Source organism: Trichophyton benhamiae (assembly GCF_000151125.1).
Source record: "Trichophyton benhamiae CBS 112371 chromosome Unknown contig02295.1, whole genome shotgun sequence".
Classification (NCBI taxonomy): Eukaryota; Fungi; Ascomycota; class Eurotiomycetes; order Onygenales; family Arthrodermataceae; genus Trichophyton; species Trichophyton benhamiae.
In genome coordinates this window covers 477,727-497,493 of record NW_003315097.1, presented here as the reverse complement: position 1 = coordinate 497,493, position 19,767 = coordinate 477,727, and the positions used below count along the sequence as shown (strand labels likewise).

Here is a 19,767-nt window from a genome sequence, read left to right as displayed (position 1 = left end):
GTGATCAAAATTTTTGCATAAAATCTCGACTTCGACTTTTTCTTCTTTTTCTTCTCTTCTTTTCCTCTCCATGAACAACGCAAATAAATCACATTCCGTCAAAATGTTCTGCAAAAGTTCTTTCGGGGATTCATGATGCCAGGACGTTCAAGTTACATGACCTATGTTTCTTGGGAATGGAGAAGGAAGCAAGATTCGGTCTTGGGTGCAGTGCCATCCGCCTCATGGATGGGATTGCAATGATTGAACCTACAGTTTCGGGCCCATTACTAGCAAGCTGTTTGACATGATCAAGAGCGAGGATATTTCGGGGGGTTATTTATTACAAAATTACATATCAATTCTACCTTGTTTATACAATTAACCGGCCGTTTCAGCACTTCATTTCCGTTTCCATACAAGCCATGTCCTGAGTAGAAAAAGAGAAAGAGAGAGAAGAGAGAAGAAGAAGAAGAAATCATTGCTAAACAAGAGGGTATCCATTAACGTCATGCGCTTCCTTTATTTTCCTTGAAAAAAGCCAGAAGGTCGTTTCGTTGTTGCTGTGTTTGAAACAGAAGTAAAGCGAGACAATCAGTGTCTCTCACTATGCAAGTTTGCGCCCAATATTGCCGAAGCAAACACAGCTGCAGAAGAGAACGCTGGCAATCCATGTTCCGACTGCGAGCTGGCCCTGTGAGAGGGTCAGGCCGGCTATTCCGAATACGGTCTCATCTACGGCATCGGCGGCGTTGCTGGGGGAGAATATTATGTCGGGGTTCATCTCCAGTAGGGCCATCATGCCTGTCAGTCCGATAGCCGTAGAGAGGACGAAGCCAGACTTGGAGCGGTCGATAAGGTACCAGAGGAACGGGTTCACAAGCGCAAGTGTCAAACAGACCTGAGTCGATGACTGCCATGGTAGTTTTCGCTAGACACAAGCATACACATATTAGTTCGGGGGCTTATATTCTTTCACGGGCGTGGGGGATAAAATCTTACAATGGCGAAGGCAACTCCCACAAAAGCACCGATGCTGCGCACCATTGGGTTCCAGCCAGCTTCACTGCTTCCCTTGACGGGGTTCTCTCCCATAAAGTCCTCCCACATAAGATCGAACCAAGGTAGCAAATTACCCAGTGCAACACCGGCCACTCCCCAGAACACTAGGTAATGCCACCACTCTAGGCCAAAGTTGATGATTTCCACTCGCACGGGGATGTGCAGCGGTAACAGGTCCGCCATCTGCGGGCTATCGTGTAGATGCATAATAATGACACCAAATGTCACACCGAACAGGAACAACAGCCCGCTCTGTTGCAAGGCAGGCAGCAAATAACCACGGACAAGCCCGCGCTGCCTACGACGCACTTCATTCTGCCGTTGTCGGTCTTGCTCCTGCTTGTGAAGCTTCTTTTTCCTCTGCTCTTCGGAAAATCTGTTCACAGCACCGTTTCCGCTTGCCTTCGCACCATTGCCGTTTTCAAATATGCCTGACCCTCGTAGATTAGGAGTCTGCGCACCTGTTCCCCACGGCGTTGTCCCGGGGATGTCTCTATCTTCTCGGCCGCCGTCAAACGCAGTAGGCGAGTAGATTCCCAGCAGTGTAGAGGAGGTCAAGTTGATATCTGACTTTGTTCGGCTGGACTGCGCCAGTCCCTCCTTGTCCATCGCAGCAGTCAAGCTGCCGTTACCGTTGTCGTTGCCATTACTATTGCCTGGAAACATCTCCTTGTTTGCATCTTCTGGCGCCGGAGTCGGGGGAGCCGTGGAATCAGCCGAGGGGAGCTCAAAGGGCTTTCTCGCCCGCGGCCGCAGCACTCGACCTTCGCTTTCCATTATAAGCTGGTTTCGTTCAGTGTCAGCTCTGTAAACAAACACGTTAGCTGCAGCTCAACAGCATCCTTTTATGGCCAGAGAAACAACAACTGAGTCAATGTGAGCTGGGGGCGGCAAACGTCTCAACGGCTCAACGAAGGAGTTCCCCGTATCCGCAGTTTTATAGTCATGTGCGGCCCAGGGGCAAGGGAGCCGATCACCAGCATAGTCAGCCAAGTTAACAGGACAACGTACCGTGAGACAGCAGCAAAAAGACTGAGTGTAAGAGGATACTACAAGGAGCTGGAGGAGCAGAAGAAGCTAAAGATAGCTGGGGAAGAGAAGAAGACACCAGCTTGTGTGCTGCCTGCGCCGATGTTTTTATTTCCTCTCGTTGCTTTTTGTTATTTTTTTTTTTTTTTGGTCTTCCAAAGAAGAAAAGCTGGATTTGCCGATGTCACATGTTTTACTCCTTTTTCTGGCGCCACCAAAAAAGGCTGCTTGAACTTTCGCTGTATAAAAGTATGAAAACACTGAGCAAGGCGCGAAGATAGTTGCCACTGGAGGAGCTGAAGTGGCTGCAGGTCGTTGGATGGCAGGCTGGTCATGCCGTGGCCTCGGGGGCAACCGGCGAATACCTCATCAGCAGGTCTCTTTCGTCTCCGGGGATAAGGGGGGTGAGCTATACATCCATGATACTATAGTACTGCCCTTTAAGACGATGTACAACGTCACACAGAGAGACCAAAGACGGGGTTTGGCTGCGGGGGATGATACAAGAGGCCCTGCTGGTACCCCTGGATAGGATCGTGGATGAACATTTTCTGGGACCAGATAGTATACATCTTGAGTTATACATTGGTAGGTAGATAGTTACATCAACTCCTTGACAAAAGTCGGTGGGCAAGAAAGATCTCTGGATACGCCCATAAGCCTGTTCACCTCTCCCTGCTCCCTCCCTATAATACCACAGAAATAAATATAAATGTACAGTCACCCTCCGAACCCCGGGTCAGAAATAGAAGAAAATAGGACAAAATGTAGAAAGCGTGGTAATAATGGAGAAGACACGGCCTCCCAGTCTGATTCCAGGTGCGGATTCCAAGAAAGTACCGTGTTAAACGCGCAGGTTTTGTGTCTAGTCCTGGGTCATAATCTCGTCCCCATCCTCATCTATGTTCTGCTCCTGATCAGGTCCGTGGTCAGGCTCTTCCGTATAGCTGATGGTGTCTGGCGAGTCAGCGGCAGCTAGAGCCGTAGCAGTGACGTCCTCCTCTGTTGAGTCGTCCGAGCCAAGGTGTTCATGTTCATCATCATGGCCGTTGATGGAGGCAGGGAGGGTTTTGTCGTCGGCCATAGCAGCAACAGAAGCATCATCAGGTATGACAGATGGGGCGGCCACAACTTCAGAGCCTGGTTCCTGGTCTGGGTCTGCATCGGCGTCGGCATCGGCGTCAGCGTCTGGAAGAGGAGACACGGAGAGTCGAGATTCGCCTTCCGCGTCATCTTCATCGCCGTCATCTCCGTAGGCACTGGCATCGCCTATAATGTCCTTGTCGATATCATCTAGTCCCTCGTCATCGGGATCTTGATCGGGGTCTTGGTCCTGTTCTGGCTCCTGCTCCTGCTCCTGCTCCTGCTCTTGCTCTTGCTCTTGTTCTTGTTCTTGCTCCTGTTCTTGCTCATTGTCATTCTCGTTCTCATTCTCCCCAGCTTCTTTCATGCGTACGTCCCTGCCCGGTGAGCTGGGTAGTCCCAATTCAGATCCAGCAACACTCGTACCAGGTGCATTGGCATCCTGCTTGAGCGCTAGAGCCTTTTGTGCTTCTGCCTCAGCTTTTGCAGCAGCTTTTGCTGCAAGAGCCGCCTTCGATCTGCTTGGGCGAACTCTCTTGGGTGGGTCACCTGGCTTGCGCTCCGGTAACGGCTTGCGGCGAATGTACTGTCTCTTGCCGGTCGATGGGGGAGCAGCCAGTCGGTTTGGATCCGGGGTAGATAGCTTATCTGCGTTATTGGCGTTTGATCTCCGATCTCTTCTGCCTCCTCTAGATCGGCTCGAGGCCGGAGGACCGGATGGTTCAACCTCTTCTTCGTCACCCATGCCGCCGTTGGCGTTTGCATCTCCTAGATCGAGAGCATGTTCATGCATCAATCCATTGGGTCCAATGTCCTTGTCCTCTGTAGCGATGGATTGCCAATCCCATCGATGTAGGCGGCGAGCTACCTTCTTCAATACCGAGAAATAGAAGCTGCCTGCCTCTCCAAAATCTTCCTGTTGCGCATCCGGGTTCAAACATAGGCCACCTTTGCCCCATGAATGGTCGTCATCGGTGTCGTAATCCACTGGTAGACACTGAAGCAACTGGCCGGCATGTAAAAGTTGGGATCCTTGCTCCCTACGTTCGCGAGCTTTACTATATTCTTCTGCACGGCGTTGTGCAAGGATATAGTCCACTCGCTGCCGGCGGTTTTGCTCGATGGCCAGTTGGTGTTGGGTCAGCGGTCGAGGTCGACGGGAAGATGAAGATGTCTGTCCTGGAGCAGGAGAACCGGGAGCAAACTGGTGGAGGACCGGATGACCTGAGCCAGGAGGTGCTGGAGACAACCCGTCGCCGGCCTGGTCCATCTTTGTCTTTAGCACAATCCGCGTCCGCCCAGCATTGCCTGAACGAGTAGTTGACGAATCTCGTTTGCGTTTATTCCGTGACCTCAGACTCTGGACGGGAGTAAGCAGCTCGTCATCATCGTCATCCCCCGGGCGTCTACTCTGGTTAAGAGGGGTGAAGAACGTTGATTGTTTGTCTCGGCCTGGAACTGGAGTCAGCCTTGATGCGATTGCTGGGATACGCATTAGGACAGTATACACTTACCGCCAGGAGTACCGCTCATAGGGATATCACCCGACATCTGGTCGTCGCTCATAGTATTATCTACAATATGTTAGCACTGTTATAGAGCACTAGGAGAGCAAAAGTATAACTCACCCTTTTTCACTCGCTTGTTTCGAGAGACAACCTCGTCATCATCGAGGATTCCTATGCACCAATTAATATCGTGTGTCATCCATTTATCATAAAGTAGTGGAAAACATACTTTTGCGTTCCTTTTGCTTTTCCTCTCCATATAGGATTTCATCTTGGGTGTCAACGTTCTCTGCATCAGCCTCTTCCTCCGTCAAATCTTCTAGCTGAGGAATCTTCAACGGTGAGCCATCTGTCCCCTCTCCAACAGTTCCAGGCCCAAAGGGGTTCTTCAAAGCAGCTTCATCAGAAAAGTCACTCTCCAGATAAAACCACATCAGCCAGAGGAATGCCTTGGCTCGACTCTTGCTGCTCAGGGTAGCTCGCATGACGAGGTCGAAGAAGTCGTGGGGAGAGTGGAAATGAATCTCTGATACTTTAGGAGCATACTGAGCCAGGACAAAGATGAGGTTGACGGGGTTAGTCCGCGGAACGGGCGTCTCCCGCAGTTTGTCAAGGGTGTTCGGTTGTTCGACATCTTCTGATGCACCCTTCAATATAGACTTAAGCCGTGGTGCATCTTGAAGCTGTTTGTATGCACTGGAGTCCTGATGGGCTTGTAAAGAAGGGATAGAGTGATATGTTCGCAGCTGGGCACGCATTTCAGGGAAAACTACCATCATGTTAGCGCTGATTTAGAAGTTTGGTATGGTATACATGTGAGTACTCACAGTTAAGGGTAGTATTCATCCGCCCAAAATTAACCAGCAGGCAGACCATAGCCATGTTGATTGCGGCAGGCTTATCGGTGGTCAGCTTATCCTTTAGCACCTTGCTGGTCTTGCTGCTCTTTGCCATGGCATCGATATAGATATCCGCAAAGCTCAGTCCGCTCTTCCCGTCTGAATGTCGAGTGAACACGGGCGTAGTATCTTCAAAGACCAAGCGCAGGAAGAGATGCTGGATATCCTTGCGCCAAAGCGGAATACCATCGTCTTTCTTGAGATGGCGAATCTTGTTGCCAGAGTAGACACTGCCAATGGTCCCGTTTGTCTGTCGACGGCTACTAGCAGGCGCAGAAGTCGTGGACGATGTATGAGCATCTGGCTTAGCATCTCGCTTCTCACGACCTTCTGCAGCAGATGTGCTTTCACCTTTCGTAGGCTTCGACTCAGCAGGCTTGTCCTTCTTCCCCTTCTCCTTCTCCTTCTCCTTCTCCTTCTCCTTGCCGTTTGGCTGGCCCCGTGCATTATCTGCCTCCTTTGGTTTATCATGGCCATCCTGTTCCTTTTCCTTCTCCTTTTCCTTTTCCTCTTTTTCCTTTTCTTCCGGATCAGGAGAACTGCCCTTTGGTGGCCAGTCCTCCCATGTACCGGCCTCTGTCCAGAAGCCCTGAAGGGGGTAGTTGGGGTCATCCGTATAATGTCTCTGTCTGCCACCTTTTGTGCCTGGCTCTGGCTCCGAAAGACGCTTCACACTCGTTCTGGGCAACGGGTATCGACACGCAGGAAGCGGGAAATCCTTCCTCGAGCCCGCATAGTAGCCTCCGTCAGGCTTGTCGAAATGAGTCTCCTTTTCAGGTTCGAACGCGCCTCTATCGTCCGGCGAATCGCCAGCACCCGTTCCCGCCTCCATTATCGCGGTGGACGGCTCCTCAGCCTGTGCCTGTGTGTCCGGTTTTGACGTGGCCTGAGCCTCTGCTCGCGACTCTCCGTCTGCTGCTGCTGCTGCTTGTTCCGGGGCTGGGGAAGGGGACGCTGAAGGGCGAGGTTGAGCTGGTGCTGCTGCAGCCGGCGCCGGGACAGGAGTTGCAGCCGGGCTACCCTGGTGAGACGGCGGATTGGTACTCGCCATAGTCGTTACAGGCGGACAGGCTCAGCGTCGATTCTTTTTCAGCTCGGCCTAGATTGAAAGCAGAAGAAGAAACGCTGCGGGTCGAGCGAGCAGGCGAGCCTGAAGAGCTGGCGAAACTTGACTAGACGACTCGAGACCAGGAAGCAGAGCTGATCATTGTTGAGTCTGCGCCGAGTCAGTCGAGCCGAGGATGCGGGAGACGGCGATGAAAGCTGGAGAAGCAGAGAATGGAAGAGTGACGGCGAAGAAACGGACGTGAAAAAAATAGGTGCGCGCCGGAAGTTTTGTTAGCGAAGAAGCGAGCGGATGTCAGGAGGTTGGCTGGCCTTTTTGGTGTTTTGCGGGCGATGGCGAGTGACTTGGACGCCCAGCAAATTTACGCGTGGAGTTGAGTACTGCCGCACACCTCTGGCACAGGCGCCAACCTGCGCTGGCCCAGGGCTCCTTTTCCCGGCTCGTTCCAGGGAGGCTGTCGACGAAGCTGTTTTTGCACAGAAAAATGGGAAAAGAGAGGAAAAATACCTGTATGACGGGGCGAGTGTGTCTGAAACGCAGCAAGTCGCTGGTCACTTCGCTCTACCCATCTACCAATTTACATTTGCATATACATATTTACAGGAGCCGACAGATATACAGTGACGATTACTCGGAGAAAACAGGAAGTGAATATGAATCTGCTGCTATTTTTCTATTCCATCTCATCCGATCCCACCTCACGAGAGAGGAAGACAACCAGCCAGTCAACGCAATAGCCGGCCATGGATGAAAATAGTACAACCAGGAAAAGGACGAAAAGAAAAAAACCCTCCCGTCTATGATGAAGATGTAGAAGCGTTTTTTTCCCTCCCTTTTCCGTTCAGTTTCCCTCTCTATCGTTTCTAGAAGTGTGGGAAATGCGACATGAATATGGAAGAGACATGAAAAGAAGATTGATAGCTTCGTACTTCTGCCCCCGGCTGGGGGACAACAATGGCGTGTATGAAAGAAACATCGCCGTCGTCGAGCCAGGCTTGTGATAAAGACACGAAAGAAATAAAAGGAAAAGAAATAAGGGACATCATGACCGAGAGATGAAGAGGAGTAGAAGGGAGGTCGATGAAAGGTAGAAAAGGGGTGGGTGGTTTTTTTGGGGGGGTATCTCATAGACAAGCCGTAGACAGAAGCAGAAGCAGAAACAAAAAACCCGTCAAGAAAAGCAGAGAGCATCGTAAGAAACATGAGAAGACATGAAAGGAAAAAAGATGATAAAACACTCCACAATCAACGCTGGTCTATATGATCTTCATGCAAGTTCCGATTTCCCCGATTCCCGATTTTTGGTGGTAGTATTTGGTTTCCCCTATTTTGCTTCTTCCTTTTTCTTCCTCGTAATGCCGGAGAAAGAGGTAAACAAAAGAAGGACGACGGCAAGGAAAGAAAAGGATAGGGAAAACGAAAAATTGAGAACAAGATAAGACAATGCAGAGAAGAGCAAAGGCTCGATGGAGAGATAGACGACTCTCCTGGGCCCATTGCGTTGACGTTTGTAGGAAGCAAGGAAAAAGATGAAGAGAGGAAAACAAGGCAGTTCCATCTTTCGAGTCAGACAGACCATTGAGCGTCTCTGTGGAGGTGTTGATGCGTGCAAAAGACGGAAAACTCGATAACAACCGCATCATTTTGGTGTTTTTTTGTGTTTTTGTTTTTTTTTGTTTCTTTTGTTTGTGGCATAGAGGCCGATGCGGGTTGAGTAGTTGAAAACAAAGGGAAGATGGGGTAAGATGGGAAGATTTAAGAAGAAACGAAAAGGATCGGATATCAAAGATTTGGGTAGGTAAAAAAAGGGGAAGAGAAATTCGTAGCAGATCGTAACAAAAAGCCGCTCCCTCCTCTCCTTATCTTGTGGGTGTGTTTGGTATATCCTATCCTCTTCACTCCTTTTTTTTTTCGGTTCCTCTCGATAGAACAGAAACGTCACTTTTTCAGTCGTGAGAAATTGAAACAGTAAAAGAAAGGAAACAATAAAAAAAAATGTTCGGGTGTCGTAAGGGAAGTCAACAAGTGCTGGCTTCGTCTACGGTAGCGATAAATGATAGTAGTTTACCACCAGGAAGATGGGCCAGTTGGGCCGGATGGGTTGCCGTAGCCACCACCTCCATAGCCACCACCATATGGACCGCCGCCATAGTTTCCTATACTCACTATTAGTACTAGTTATTTAAGCAAAGAAGAAGAGAGAGAGAATGCTTACCGCCACCGCCACCGTAGCTTTGGGGAGCAGCGTAGTTACCACCACCGCCATAAGAAGGGGGACCGCCCATTCCACCACCCATGCGACGCATATCACGGTTGGCACCGGCAGAGCCACGGCCACGGCCACGACCTCCACGGCCACCGTATCCAGAGCCCTCACGAGCAATGTTCTCGAGGAAGGATGGGACTTCCTGGTGGGCCTCCTTGAGCAACTCGATGAGGTCACGGACAACACCGCGGTTTCCACGGTTGAAGAAAGCAGTAGAGATACCGGTGTTTCCAGCACGACCGGTACGACCGATACGGTGAACATAGTCGTCAATGTCGGTTGGCAGATCATAGTTGACCACATGGGTGACATTGGGAATGTCGAGTCCACGGGCAGCAACAGCGGTAGCCACCAGGATGGGGCAGCGGCCGTTACGGAAGTACTCAAGGGCACGCTCACGCTCACGCTGAGTGCGGTCACCGTGAATGGCAGTGGCTGGGAAGTGCTGGTTGATGAGGAATTCGGACAGAGAATCAGCCATACGCTTGGTCTCGACGAAAATGAGTGTCAATCCAGCGCCGTGAGTGTGCAGGATGTCAAGCAGGACGGAGCGTTTATCGTTGTCCTCAACATACTCGACCTTCTGGGTGATGTTCTCGGAAGTGGAACCGACACGGCCGACGGAAAGGAAGACGTAGTCCTTCAAGAAATCACGGGCGAGCATCTGGATGTCGCGTGGGAAGGTGGCCGAGAACATGAGGGTCTGACGGCCAGCAACTGGGGGCATGTCTTCACCTTCGACAATGCGGCGGATTTGAGGCTCGAAACCCATGTCAAGCATACGATCAGCCTCATCAAGGACAAGGTACTTGATGTTGCAGAGCGAGATGCGGCCACGCTCAATCAGGTCGACAAGACGGCCGGGAGTGGCAACGAGAAGGTCACAACCACGCTCAATCTGGCGAAGCTGGGAGCCAATATCAGCTCCTCCATAGACAACACAAGGGCGAACCCAGGAGCGGTAAGCAAACTTCCTAGCCTCATCGTAGATCTGAGAGACAAGCTCACGGGTAGGAGCCAAGATGAGCGAGGTAGGGTAAGCCTTGCGCTGACGGCCGTAGCTAAACTGACCGCCTTGCTGAGTGGGAGCCGGGGAGGGTCCGTTCTGGAATGCCTGAGAAAGGATTGGGAACAAGAAACCACCAGTCTTTCCGGAACCAGTCTGGGCACAGGCCATCAAGTCGCGGCCTCCCATGACAATCGGGATGGAATACTTCTGGACCGGAGTAGGCACCTTGTAGGAGGCGAGTTTGATGTTGGAGATCAAATGGTCGTCCAGAGGAGGGTTGGTGAAGGTGCTGACGGGCTCGGGGACATTCTGGCCGGAAGCCTCGACGGGGATATCATCGTAGTTGGCGAAGTTGATACCGGTATGCTGCTTGCTGGGATCGTTGGGGATGCCGAAGAGTTCGCGTTCGAGACGAGCGTTCGAGGGACCGGGAATGTGCTTTCCATCACGCCACTGGCCATCACCAGAGCCTCTGGCAGCGCCGCCGCCGCCGTAGTTTCCGCCCTGTTGACCTTGATGGCCTGGGTGACCGTAAGCATGTGGATCGAAAGTACGACGGGAGCCGGCGGGTTGACCCCAGCCAGAATTACCATTCACGGCCGGACCGCCACGAGGACCGTAGTCTCCAGCACCCCACCCAGGTGCGTTATTCGGGGCTCTATTTCTTCCCTCGAGTTAGCAGGAATTCAGTCAAAATTTTTTGGAGTCTTGTTTGAAGGTTACCTACCCTGGAGCCCAGGCGCTTGCGTTCATGCCAGCAGGGCGGCCGTTCTGTCCGGGAGCAGGACCGTCAGCACCGTCGACGGTAGGGCCAGCGGCAGACTCAGCGGCAGCAGCCTGACGAGCCTGACCACGGAGGTGCGGAGGAATGTAGGCGGAGCGTCCGGTCTGGTTTGGCGCGTGCTGGGAGTCGTTAAGGGAGAGGTTTCCGATTTTCAGGTTATCAGCCATATTAACTGCTCGCACCAGAACAGACGGTTAGCCAGGCGTCTCTTGACACGGAATAGCAAAACCACGGAACAGACGAGACGGATGGAATACTCACCGAGTATCCTTCAAGGTATCCTTCGAAAGTAGCAGGTCACTGATTACTGGCGCGCGTTTGGAGGGATCGTAGATGGGTCGTTACGGGAGTCAAGAAAAAAAAAAAAAAGGCAAAAAAAAAGAACTGGGATTTTATCTAAAACAAAAAGACACACACTGCCGAGAACACAGAATATGATGAAAGGACAGGATTTTCTCTGATCCTGTTGCTCTCGTCTTTTTCTTTCTCTGCGTGTGTTGCTGGTGGGAGGCGGTGCTTTTTTGCAGGTGTGTGTTTTTCTGTGCTGTGAGAGAAAAACACTGGAGCCGGAGGCGGTGTAATTAAGGTAGAATAGAGCAGGAAAACAGCCTGTCAAGCCTCACTGATGTTTTATATCTTCTTTCTCTTCTCTCTTTCCTCTCTATTTAACAAGCTAAAGAGAAAGAAAAGGAAAAAAAAAGAACACAACGAAGTCCAGGAAGAAAAAAAAAAGCAGATGAGAAAGAAGAAGAAAAAGTCGAAGTTGAAGATTTTGAGATGAAGAAAAAAAAAAGCTGAAGGCGAAAAAAAGAGAAGAGATTTCAGGATGACTAAGCGGTTTTCTGCTTACGAGCTGTGATTTACAGGCATCTGGTTGGTCAACGCCGCACAAACGTCCCACTCGTATGGTAAACGTGACATTACATATGACTAAGCATGGCCCCCACGACGTTGCTTTTTATAGGAAGAAAAAGGGGGCAGAAAAGAAGTCGAAAAGACTAGAGATGGAGATAGAAGAAGAATAAGAAGACGGTGATGGTGATGTTGATGTTGATGTTGACAGTGGTGAAGGCGATGACGTTAGTGAAGGCGTGGGAAGGCGGAGCAGGATAGTAGAGTTGGCAGGGGGCTGGGGGTGACAGGTGTCAGTGGCAAGACTTGTCAGACTAACTATAGTCAGGGTCAGGGGCAGCAGGGACGTTGATAGATTTGTGTATAGATATGGATAGGCAAGGGGAAGAGGGGATGATAGAAGAAGTGGAGGAGAAGGGCAAAAGAGAAGATCAGGGGGGAAAAAAAAGCAGAGATATTCCGCCGGTCCTATATAGACAGATACCTCCAAGACACCCAAGACGAGAAACACCAATCATTATGGTATACGCAAGAAAGGGGCATAAATCGACAGTCAAAGAACATATATAAAGAGACGGGAGAGTGGACAGACAGGAAGACGGAACTAGAAGCCGTCTCGAGTCTCTCTCCAAAAGGCCAGTCCGCCATAGTCACAGACGCTGTCCATCCACATTATCGAGGTCAGGCACTGCTTCACCTCTTCCCACGTCGACATCCCCTTCATCTGCAGCGTCTGCTCGAACCGGGCAGCAAACCATTCGCTGTTCTCCCCCATGCCTCGAGACGCTATTCCGCCCATCACGATGATCCACAGGTATAGGCACGACACCCGCTCCTCTTCCTCGGGGGTCAGGTCCTGGCTGCCTTCTCGTTCGTACTCCCACGGCCACTGGCCGGATTCAGCCGCCCAGCCGCTTCCCTCATCGCCGTCTACGGTGATCAGGGCTGTAATAAGCTGTGTTACCAGCTGCTTGAACGGCCGGTTGGCTGCAGGTAATGGGAATATAACTAGCATGCTGTAAACCATTGCCGCGAGACGACAGGGTTCATACAGGCGGTATATGGCGTTGTAGCTGTCCGGAAACTCGTAGGAAGCAGGTAGAGAGACCAGATTGTATTGGATAAAGTTGCGGCGGTCGGCAATAACAGACAGTTCCAGATTCGGTAGCAAGCCCTGGGTCTGGAGGTCAACGACGATATTGTATTCTCGCATGTTCTGCAGGATGACTTGTAGGTTGGGTGGGATCGGAGAGAGGGGATTGGTAGGTATGGAGTTGTGCATTGGACGAGTGCTGAGGAGGTAGTGTAGGGTTGTGGTCATTGTTGAAGACGGCTCGCCTGAGGAGCCTCCAGAGTAGTCTGAGCTATTGGTGCCAGTTGTCGGGTTCAGCGTTGGCCAGTTCGGTGTCTGACCCACGGCTGTCTCCTTGAAGATAGGTACAAAGGGTAGACGGGGTTTGGCCAGGTATTTCGTTGACAGCATCACTCCGGATCTAGACATAGGTTAGCATAAAGGATATCACACATAGAGAAGGCCAAACAAAGGACGTTGAAACATACGTAGATAAAGTCTCGGCCAGACCAGGCATCTTTATCGACTTGAGCCCTCCCCTCGTCTCAATAATAGCCATTAGCCCCTTAACATGATGGTCATTCAATGACAGCCCGCCATATACATCCAGCCACTGCAGGTTCCTAAGGGGTGCTTTCGGAGATGGGTCAGAGGGCTTCCAGCCAGAGTAATCTATCCGGTTGAACGCCATGCACAAAACAGCGAGAACAACTTCGTCAGAAAACGCCTGGGCAGGGTCCTTCATCATCTTGTTTAGCTGCTTGATTGTCTCGGTCTCACAGACGATTTGCTCCATCTTCTCGCCTCTGGTCTGAGGGGAAACCTGCGCGCTATCCAGCCGGCGGCGGGTTTGCATGTGCCCGGCTGCTCCATACAGGAAAGCAGTGAACAGTGCTGGATTCGCCATTGCCCGAGGTAGCCACACACCGGCTGCAGCTTCGCGGCCCCAGCGCTGACCCTCTGCGCCCAAGACAAGGCCAGGCCAGAGATCAAAGGCAGCGTAACGCATGAGCCTGCCTATAGCTCCCTCGTCTAGTATAGAAGGACATATCTGGCCAGGGTTCTCAAGCCAGTGTATAAGTTGGTTGAATGGGCGGTTGACGTTGTTACTGCCCACACTAGAAGCTGGGGCCCTTATGTGTGGTGCTATAGCACGACAGCCAGTAGGCGGAGGAGAGCCTTCAGAGTCGCTACTCTCTTCGTCGGCAACAACAACACTGTCATTGGCCTGGATATTGTTATTGTCTCGTGGTATTTCTTCCGTATCTCCGTCTGCGTCTGCCTCTATCTCGCCTTGGTCGTCACAGCCTGTATCAACATTGGTCTGTATATCGTTCCGGTTCCCGTTTACGACAGCCGGCTCGATGCTGGGCACACTGTCATTCATGTCAACAACTCTATGCACACTCATGCCCATTGCCATTCGAGTATTAGTATTGCTCGGCGGAGTCTCCTCCTTAACGCCCGCGGACCATGTCTTGAATGTCTGTCCACGACGTCGAGACGCTGCCACCGTCCTGCCAGCATCAGCAGCGGAATACTGACGAACTGCTAACCCGGAGCTGTTTCCATTTCCACCCATACTAACGTTGGTAGGCAGCCCTCCTGATCCAGTATTTTCAGCTCGCACAGCTCGATGCTGCCTCCATATATACTTACTGGCATGTGAACGGATCAACGTCCTGTTCTCCAGCTTCTGGTCTTCTGATATGGGATTCACGGTCACAAAGTGGAAGACGTCTCCGTTCTTGTTATTGCCAGCCCCATCTTTCCCAATTGCACCGGCCGTGGCAGCAGCACGACGTTCGGCGAGCTTCGTCTTCTTCGTCTTGGGTGGCATGGCGGTAGATATCGCAGGGGCTGTGGGGGAACTTCGGATAAAGGTATTGTATTGAATCGGTCAATTGCGGAGCTATACGATCAGGATCGTAGTTCTTGTCATCAATTGCTGGTTCTTCATGTTCGGCCATCGTGGAAGGAGACGATATAAAATGAAAGAATTACCTCTCTAATGCAAAGCGAGATAGATTCCTTGCAGGAAATGTAACAGTTTGTTCTTCGAATGTGTTCACGGTATCAGCCAAGACAAGGATAGATCAGGACCAGCGAAGAACATGGTATCCGCATATCATTTCTTGCATGCAATGTGTTATATTATTCTTCTCTCCGGCACCTTGTCTTTCGATGTGTAACGAAGGTGTTTCTGTCTTCCTTTTTGTTCTTATTTGACGTTGTTCTGTGTGTCCTTTTTTGGGAGTCCCTGTCCTGCCAGTCCAGAGGGACGGGTCCAGAGCTGCTTAAAGGGAGCCAGGGAAAAAAATAAAGAAAAATCAAATAAGATATAAAATTCGAGGAGGGTCAGAGAGAGACGCAGGACTAAAAAAGAAAATGACAACGGATTAACCCAAAATGCGCCCCAGCAGCCTGCCCAGGTTGCACTTAAGGACGTTAGTTCATAATATATCCCCCCCAGTAGCTTTGCTATGGGGCACACTCTCGTCTCCCGTTGCAGCCGGGGAGATTAACGAGGAAATAGTCGAAGGTTGGAACGGGAGGGAGAGCAGGCAAAACCATCGAGCGAGCCGCCCCCCTCGAGTCGAGTTTGTCGCTGCCATCCAGGCCGAACAACGAAGGGGACCAATTCTGGACTAACAGCCAGCTAGCTGCACGTCCATTGCCCGCCAAGCTCTCGATCTTCATCCTGACCAGAAAATAGTGTGAAGAGACGGGTCCTTGTGGACGTAAAAAAGCAAATATTGACCTTTGCGGTCTTGCTTATCCCTTCCTCCAAAAAATTAATGTTTAAATACAATTTCGTTTTGGCTTTTTCGTCTCTTGTTCACCCTTCCTGCTGCTGCTCTTCCCTTCAGACTCGATCGAGTCTTGACATCAAGCTGGATCGTGGAAAAAGGTTGGTGCGGCAACTGGAGTGACGCTCAGGGCGATACTCCGTTTTCAGCCAGCCATACAGACGTCGTAAAAAGGGGGCGGCAGAGAAGGCACACCAACGAACGCCCGCCGGGTCAAGCGAACGAGGAAAAATAAAAAGGCACAACCTGATGTCAAACGGGTGTTCATCCATTATTTTATTTTGAGTCCGTGATCAGGTAACTCTGCCCATAGCGGTGCGGTGTGGTGTTGCGAGATTTAGCGTGCCTAGTCCTGTGAGCGTGCGTTTCTTTCGCTCCACAACCGTTGCATGGATCCCAAGCGGCCCACCGTACTCAGTTAGATCACAGGGTGACGAGAGAGGATGGAGGCGAGGGAGAGAGCGGGAGAGAAAAGGAGAGCCACCAGCAGAACCTGAGGCAGACATCAGGGAGGAAGCTTTCTCTGGATGATGATGATGCGTTGCCTGCGCTCCGTCGTGAGAGGCTTTGGTTGCACGGGCTGCGGGAGACGTCTGGCGTAGCCTCTCTCCAGTCTGCTCCTTGCTCTTTTTTTTTTGAGATAAATACGGCATGTATTCTCCGGATGGTGGACCAGCCCCGATAACGAGCCATCCCTTCCTTTCTCCACGTCTCTTTCTCGGATTCCCTAACCGGGCCCCTCTTGGGTCTTCGTAGCGTGTTCAAAAAAAAAAGTGATATCTAAACCTTCATTTTAAGACGGGAGAGAAAAACGAGCCGGCGGCGGTCGAATCGGATAGTTCCAGCCCACGAACCCTCGCCAGAGCGAAACCTTCCCTGCATGCAACGATCCCTGGCCTGACAAACGGGGGGCTTGTTATCGGACGCATCAATTTCTCGCTCCATGGATCTGACAGCTGTAGTTAGGCGAAAGGGGGAGGGAGGCCTGTTTGGCCTGCGTTATCCGGATGGGCCCAGTCGATATTGACTGTCCCCCTTCGAACTTGCGCACCGCCGATGGAACACAAGTTGTACGATGTACCATTCGTAGGACGAAGTATGGCGTCGAGTCTCATCATCTGCAGCTTGCTGCGACTCTATATTGAGGTCATGATTGGCGCTGCGTCTCATCGCATGCTTGGGGGTTGTCTAGAATAATAATGACAACAGAATATTTCATTTATTCCCGCATACTGCAGATTGCCGATCGCCTGCGCTTCTCAAAACCAAAGCAAGTACTCCGTACGTATTATGCTGGTTTCAGACCCAGGGAGCTGGAGTGCTGGAGCGCTGGCTGCACAACCAAGGCCTGGAGGGTCGTAGTGACTGGCCAGACGTCAGACGCGGGCGTAAGGAAAATGGTGCTGCTCTGCATTTGATGGAACATCGACGCACATTATCACGTAACAAAGCTTTCGTACCTCGTACAAGGCGACAGTCAACCTTTGCCGCATCTAATAGAGCCTGGATAGACTTGCCGATGCTAACTTGAGTCCAGGGTGGCTGTCGCTCGAGGGTCGACGTTGGTGGTGAGAGGGCGGAAGTCTGTCGACTCCAGCCAAAGCCTCATCCAGCGTTGACACTCCATCCAACAGCTGTCTTCTCGAACGCAGGCTACGAGACGCCACGAAGACGGTTGGCCCTAGAGACCCCCCATGCACCGCATGCTGTATGCTAAGATCAGCCCATTTTATTGAAGCTACCGCTGTCAAGTGCTCGGTAGTTCGAGATGTTCAGTACATTCGGAGTACTCCGTGGATTGGCGAGATCTCTGCACCGAGAGACCGCCAGGGAGAGAGCCAGAGCAAACAATTCTACATACGACAAAAAAGCCACCACCCAAAAGCCAGTATTAACTTCAGAAGACAAAGGGAAAAGAAAACCAGAAGCTTCTCCTGAAAAAACCAATTCGCCTTGCCTCCCAACCGGCAACCAACTAATTACTTAACTAACCTCCGTGGCTCAAAGTAAATCCGCGAGAAATGCTATCCTGAACATCACCGAGGATGGACGCTTTTGATTGCCGGACCGTAACGTATAGCGACACGGCAGGAAAAAGGCTGCACCAGCACTGGTTAATCATCGTCGAAAGGTGAGCGTTTAGGTTTAATGCTGTTGATAGTCGCAAACGCCGTGGGAAGAGGCGGTGAATTTCTTCAGTGCTTGAGCAGTACCGACGAGTACAGCTTATCCCACACTCGGCAGATGGGATCCAGTGTCTTCACGTTCTCGGTAGGAATAGCGTTTGCCCGGTCTCCTCTTAGCAGGCCAACGGAAGGGTATTGCTTCCAGCTTGGGCCGGCCTGCGGGTTCTTGACAAAGTCTGCCCATAGCTTTTGTAACCAGAGCTTGTTCGCCTGTCCCGGATCGCGAAGCCCCTGCGTGCCGAATACATAAGCTATATCAGACGTATGGTAGACTCCTAGTTCTGCGTAGTCAGGATGACTTGCGGCCGGATCGTTGAACAGATACTGCCATACAGGTACCTTCAGAGTTGTTGCAGTAAGGTTCGCGGCGAAGCCAGCAGGGCAACGAAATGTCGAATCCGTTATAATCTGTGAGATTATTTGGCTACCGGTTGATAGGCTTGCTGTTGCCGTGGAGTTCGGTGCATACAGTTTAATTATCGCCTCCGCTATTTCAGGGGGAAATGATAAACTGTTGATGAAGGCTGTGACATTGTCCCCCTTGCCGTAAGCGAACGTTGATCCATCGTCTAGAGTTGAGCCTATGAGGATCGGTACTTTCGCGGCCTGGCCTGCAGCATACGCCTTGGCTGGGTATTCAAGGACAGTAACATTGTCCATGTTGGGGGTTTGGAACGGCAAACCGGTCTCCAACAGTATCTTACGCAAGGTACCAACGCTTGCGCCACGAACGCATTCTAGGACGGCCGCATCTGAGCTATTGGTACAGTTGAGACGTTGCACCAAGCCCGTCCAAGATGAGAATTCGCTATTGGGGGGACTTGGAGGGAGTTGGAAGAGCGAAGAGCCTGATTGCAAAATGGCAGCTCGAAACGGCAGGGTAGAGGGAGCTGTGTTGATAAGATGGCCCACGGATACTGCTCCGGCAGACTGTCCAGCAATGGTGACTAAAGTATCAGTTAGTTATGACATGCAAAGGCAGAGGAAGAAGCTTCATTAGTTAATATATACCTTTATTGGGGTCACCTCCAAATGCATGGATGTTTCTCTTTACCCAGTCAAGAGCCAGTCTTTGATCAAGTATACCCAAGTTCCGCTTGTCTAATGGAAGCTGTGGTGACCGGGGGAATCCAAACACTTCGTCAAGATTTAGTCATTCTTTTCTATGGCATAGATATACGGACGGTATCAGTATACTCACAGTTCGTTCGATAATTGGCAGTAACCACAATGATATCCTGATTTGCAGCAAGGCTTGACCCGTCGTAAAACGGATACGAACTTGCTCCAAATCTATACCCACCGCCGAATATCCAGAACAATATCGGTTTTCCCTTGTAATCACCTTTGGGCCGGTAGACGTTCAAATACAGGCAGTCTTCGCTCTCCCCAGGTGCGGGAGGCGTGTTGAACAACGCCTTTTGAAATTCGCTCCCAGAAGTCTTGTTGCCGAAATCTTGTATGCAAGCTGGAGGGCTTTCGGTAGTATGCAGGGGCTTATGCCAGGGCAGTGGGTGTTCTGGTGGTGAGAACCGAAGGTTCTTGACTGGCGGTTTGGCAAAAGGGATACCGAGAAACTGATGCACTGTTTCCGTTGAGCCGGGGACATGCTCATTTTTACCGATGATAACGCCCGAATCGATGGTCACAACTGGCCTGGTGTAGTCGTTGTTATTGTCATGACAGCTAACTCGTTCAAGAGGGGAGGATGTTGAAGCTGGTATAAACACCGCGCAAAGCGCAAGTATTTTGAGGAGAAATCGCATTATGAGGCAGTGTCTGATAGATAGCAGGATGAACCCATCTTACGGCTTCGAGAGTCCGTCGTGCTCTTTAAGTAATGGGTATCACCGCAGTGTAGAATAGAAAGAAAGTCTATCACAGCTGATATTTGCTTGACTGCTTATGAAGCAGGAGGACACAAGCTGTGAGCCATCCCGATTAGGCCCTATGGGCCGCCAGGATGCTTGTTGATAGGGCTGACTGTGGCGGAGTGGATGAGAAGGATCAGGCTGAAGGTACCCTGGTATTGGCATCGATCGTCTTATGCCGAGGCGAAGGATTATCTCGATGAAGGATTGATAGTTAGCAGCAACTGATTGTTATAGCATGGAGGCTACTGTGACTATTACTGTGAGAAATATACCATCTAACAACTATGA

At 51.0% G+C, this 19,767-nt stretch overlaps 7 protein-coding genes across 7 annotated transcripts; 1 reads left to right on the top strand and 6 right to left on the bottom strand.

The window, feature by feature from the left end:
* Window positions 1-381: 381 nt before the first annotated feature.
* Window positions 382-1,818, bottom strand: ARB_01078 (uncharacterized protein; the record flags this gene model as incomplete). Its single annotated transcript, XM_003012781.1, has 3 exons — window positions 382-463; window positions 588-910; window positions 982-1,818. 3 exons carry the CDS (start codon window positions 1,816-1,818, stop codon window positions 382-384), a joined length of 1,242 nt encoding a protein of 413 aa, XP_003012827.1.
* A 1,117-nt stretch (window positions 1,819-2,935) lies between these two features.
* ARB_01077 (INO80 chromatin remodeling complex (Ies1), putative) lies at window positions 2,936-6,611 on the bottom strand (the record flags this gene model as incomplete). Its single annotated transcript, XM_003012780.1, has 4 exons — window positions 2,936-4,611; window positions 4,782-4,832; window positions 4,891-5,430; window positions 5,489-6,611. 4 exons carry the CDS (start codon window positions 6,609-6,611, stop codon window positions 2,936-2,938), a joined length of 3,390 nt encoding a protein of 1,129 aa, XP_003012826.1.
* A 1,339-nt stretch (window positions 6,612-7,950) lies between these two features.
* ARB_01076 (uncharacterized protein) lies at window positions 7,951-8,205 on the bottom strand (the record flags this gene model as incomplete). The annotated part of the gene is made up of 1 exon (XM_003012779.1): window positions 7,951-8,205. The coding sequence occupies one exon, from the start codon at window positions 8,203-8,205 to the stop codon at window positions 7,951-7,953; it is 255 nt and encodes an 84-aa protein (XP_003012825.1).
* Window positions 8,206-8,690: 485 nt separating this feature from the next.
* ARB_01075 (uncharacterized protein) lies at window positions 8,691-10,852 on the bottom strand (the record flags this gene model as incomplete). Its single annotated transcript, XM_003012778.1, has 3 exons — window positions 8,691-8,782; window positions 8,842-10,559; window positions 10,629-10,852. 3 exons carry the CDS (start codon window positions 10,850-10,852, stop codon window positions 8,691-8,693), a joined length of 2,034 nt encoding a protein of 677 aa, XP_003012824.1.
* Window positions 10,853-11,310: 458 nt separating this feature from the next.
* On the top strand, window positions 11,311-11,466 carry ARB_01074 (uncharacterized protein; the record flags this gene model as incomplete). The annotated part of the gene is made up of 1 exon (XM_003012777.1): window positions 11,311-11,466. The coding sequence occupies one exon, from the start codon at window positions 11,311-11,313 to the stop codon at window positions 11,464-11,466; it is 156 nt and encodes a 51-aa protein (XP_003012823.1).
* A 675-nt stretch (window positions 11,467-12,141) lies between these two features.
* On the bottom strand, window positions 12,142-14,449 carry ARB_01073 (uncharacterized protein; the record flags this gene model as incomplete). The annotated part of the gene is made up of 2 exons (XM_003012776.1): window positions 12,142-13,030; window positions 13,098-14,449. The coding sequence occupies 2 exons, from the start codon at window positions 14,447-14,449 to the stop codon at window positions 12,142-12,144; spliced, it is 2,241 nt and encodes a 746-aa protein (XP_003012822.1).
* A 3,165-nt stretch (window positions 14,450-17,614) lies between these two features.
* On the bottom strand, window positions 17,615-19,371 carry ARB_01072 (carboxylesterase, putative; the record flags this gene model as incomplete). The annotated part of the gene is made up of 3 exons (XM_003012775.1): window positions 17,615-18,552; window positions 18,617-18,706; window positions 18,807-19,371. 3 exons carry the CDS (start codon window positions 19,369-19,371, stop codon window positions 17,615-17,617), a joined length of 1,593 nt encoding a protein of 530 aa, XP_003012821.1.
* Between the last annotated feature and the right edge of the window lie 396 nt (window positions 19,372-19,767).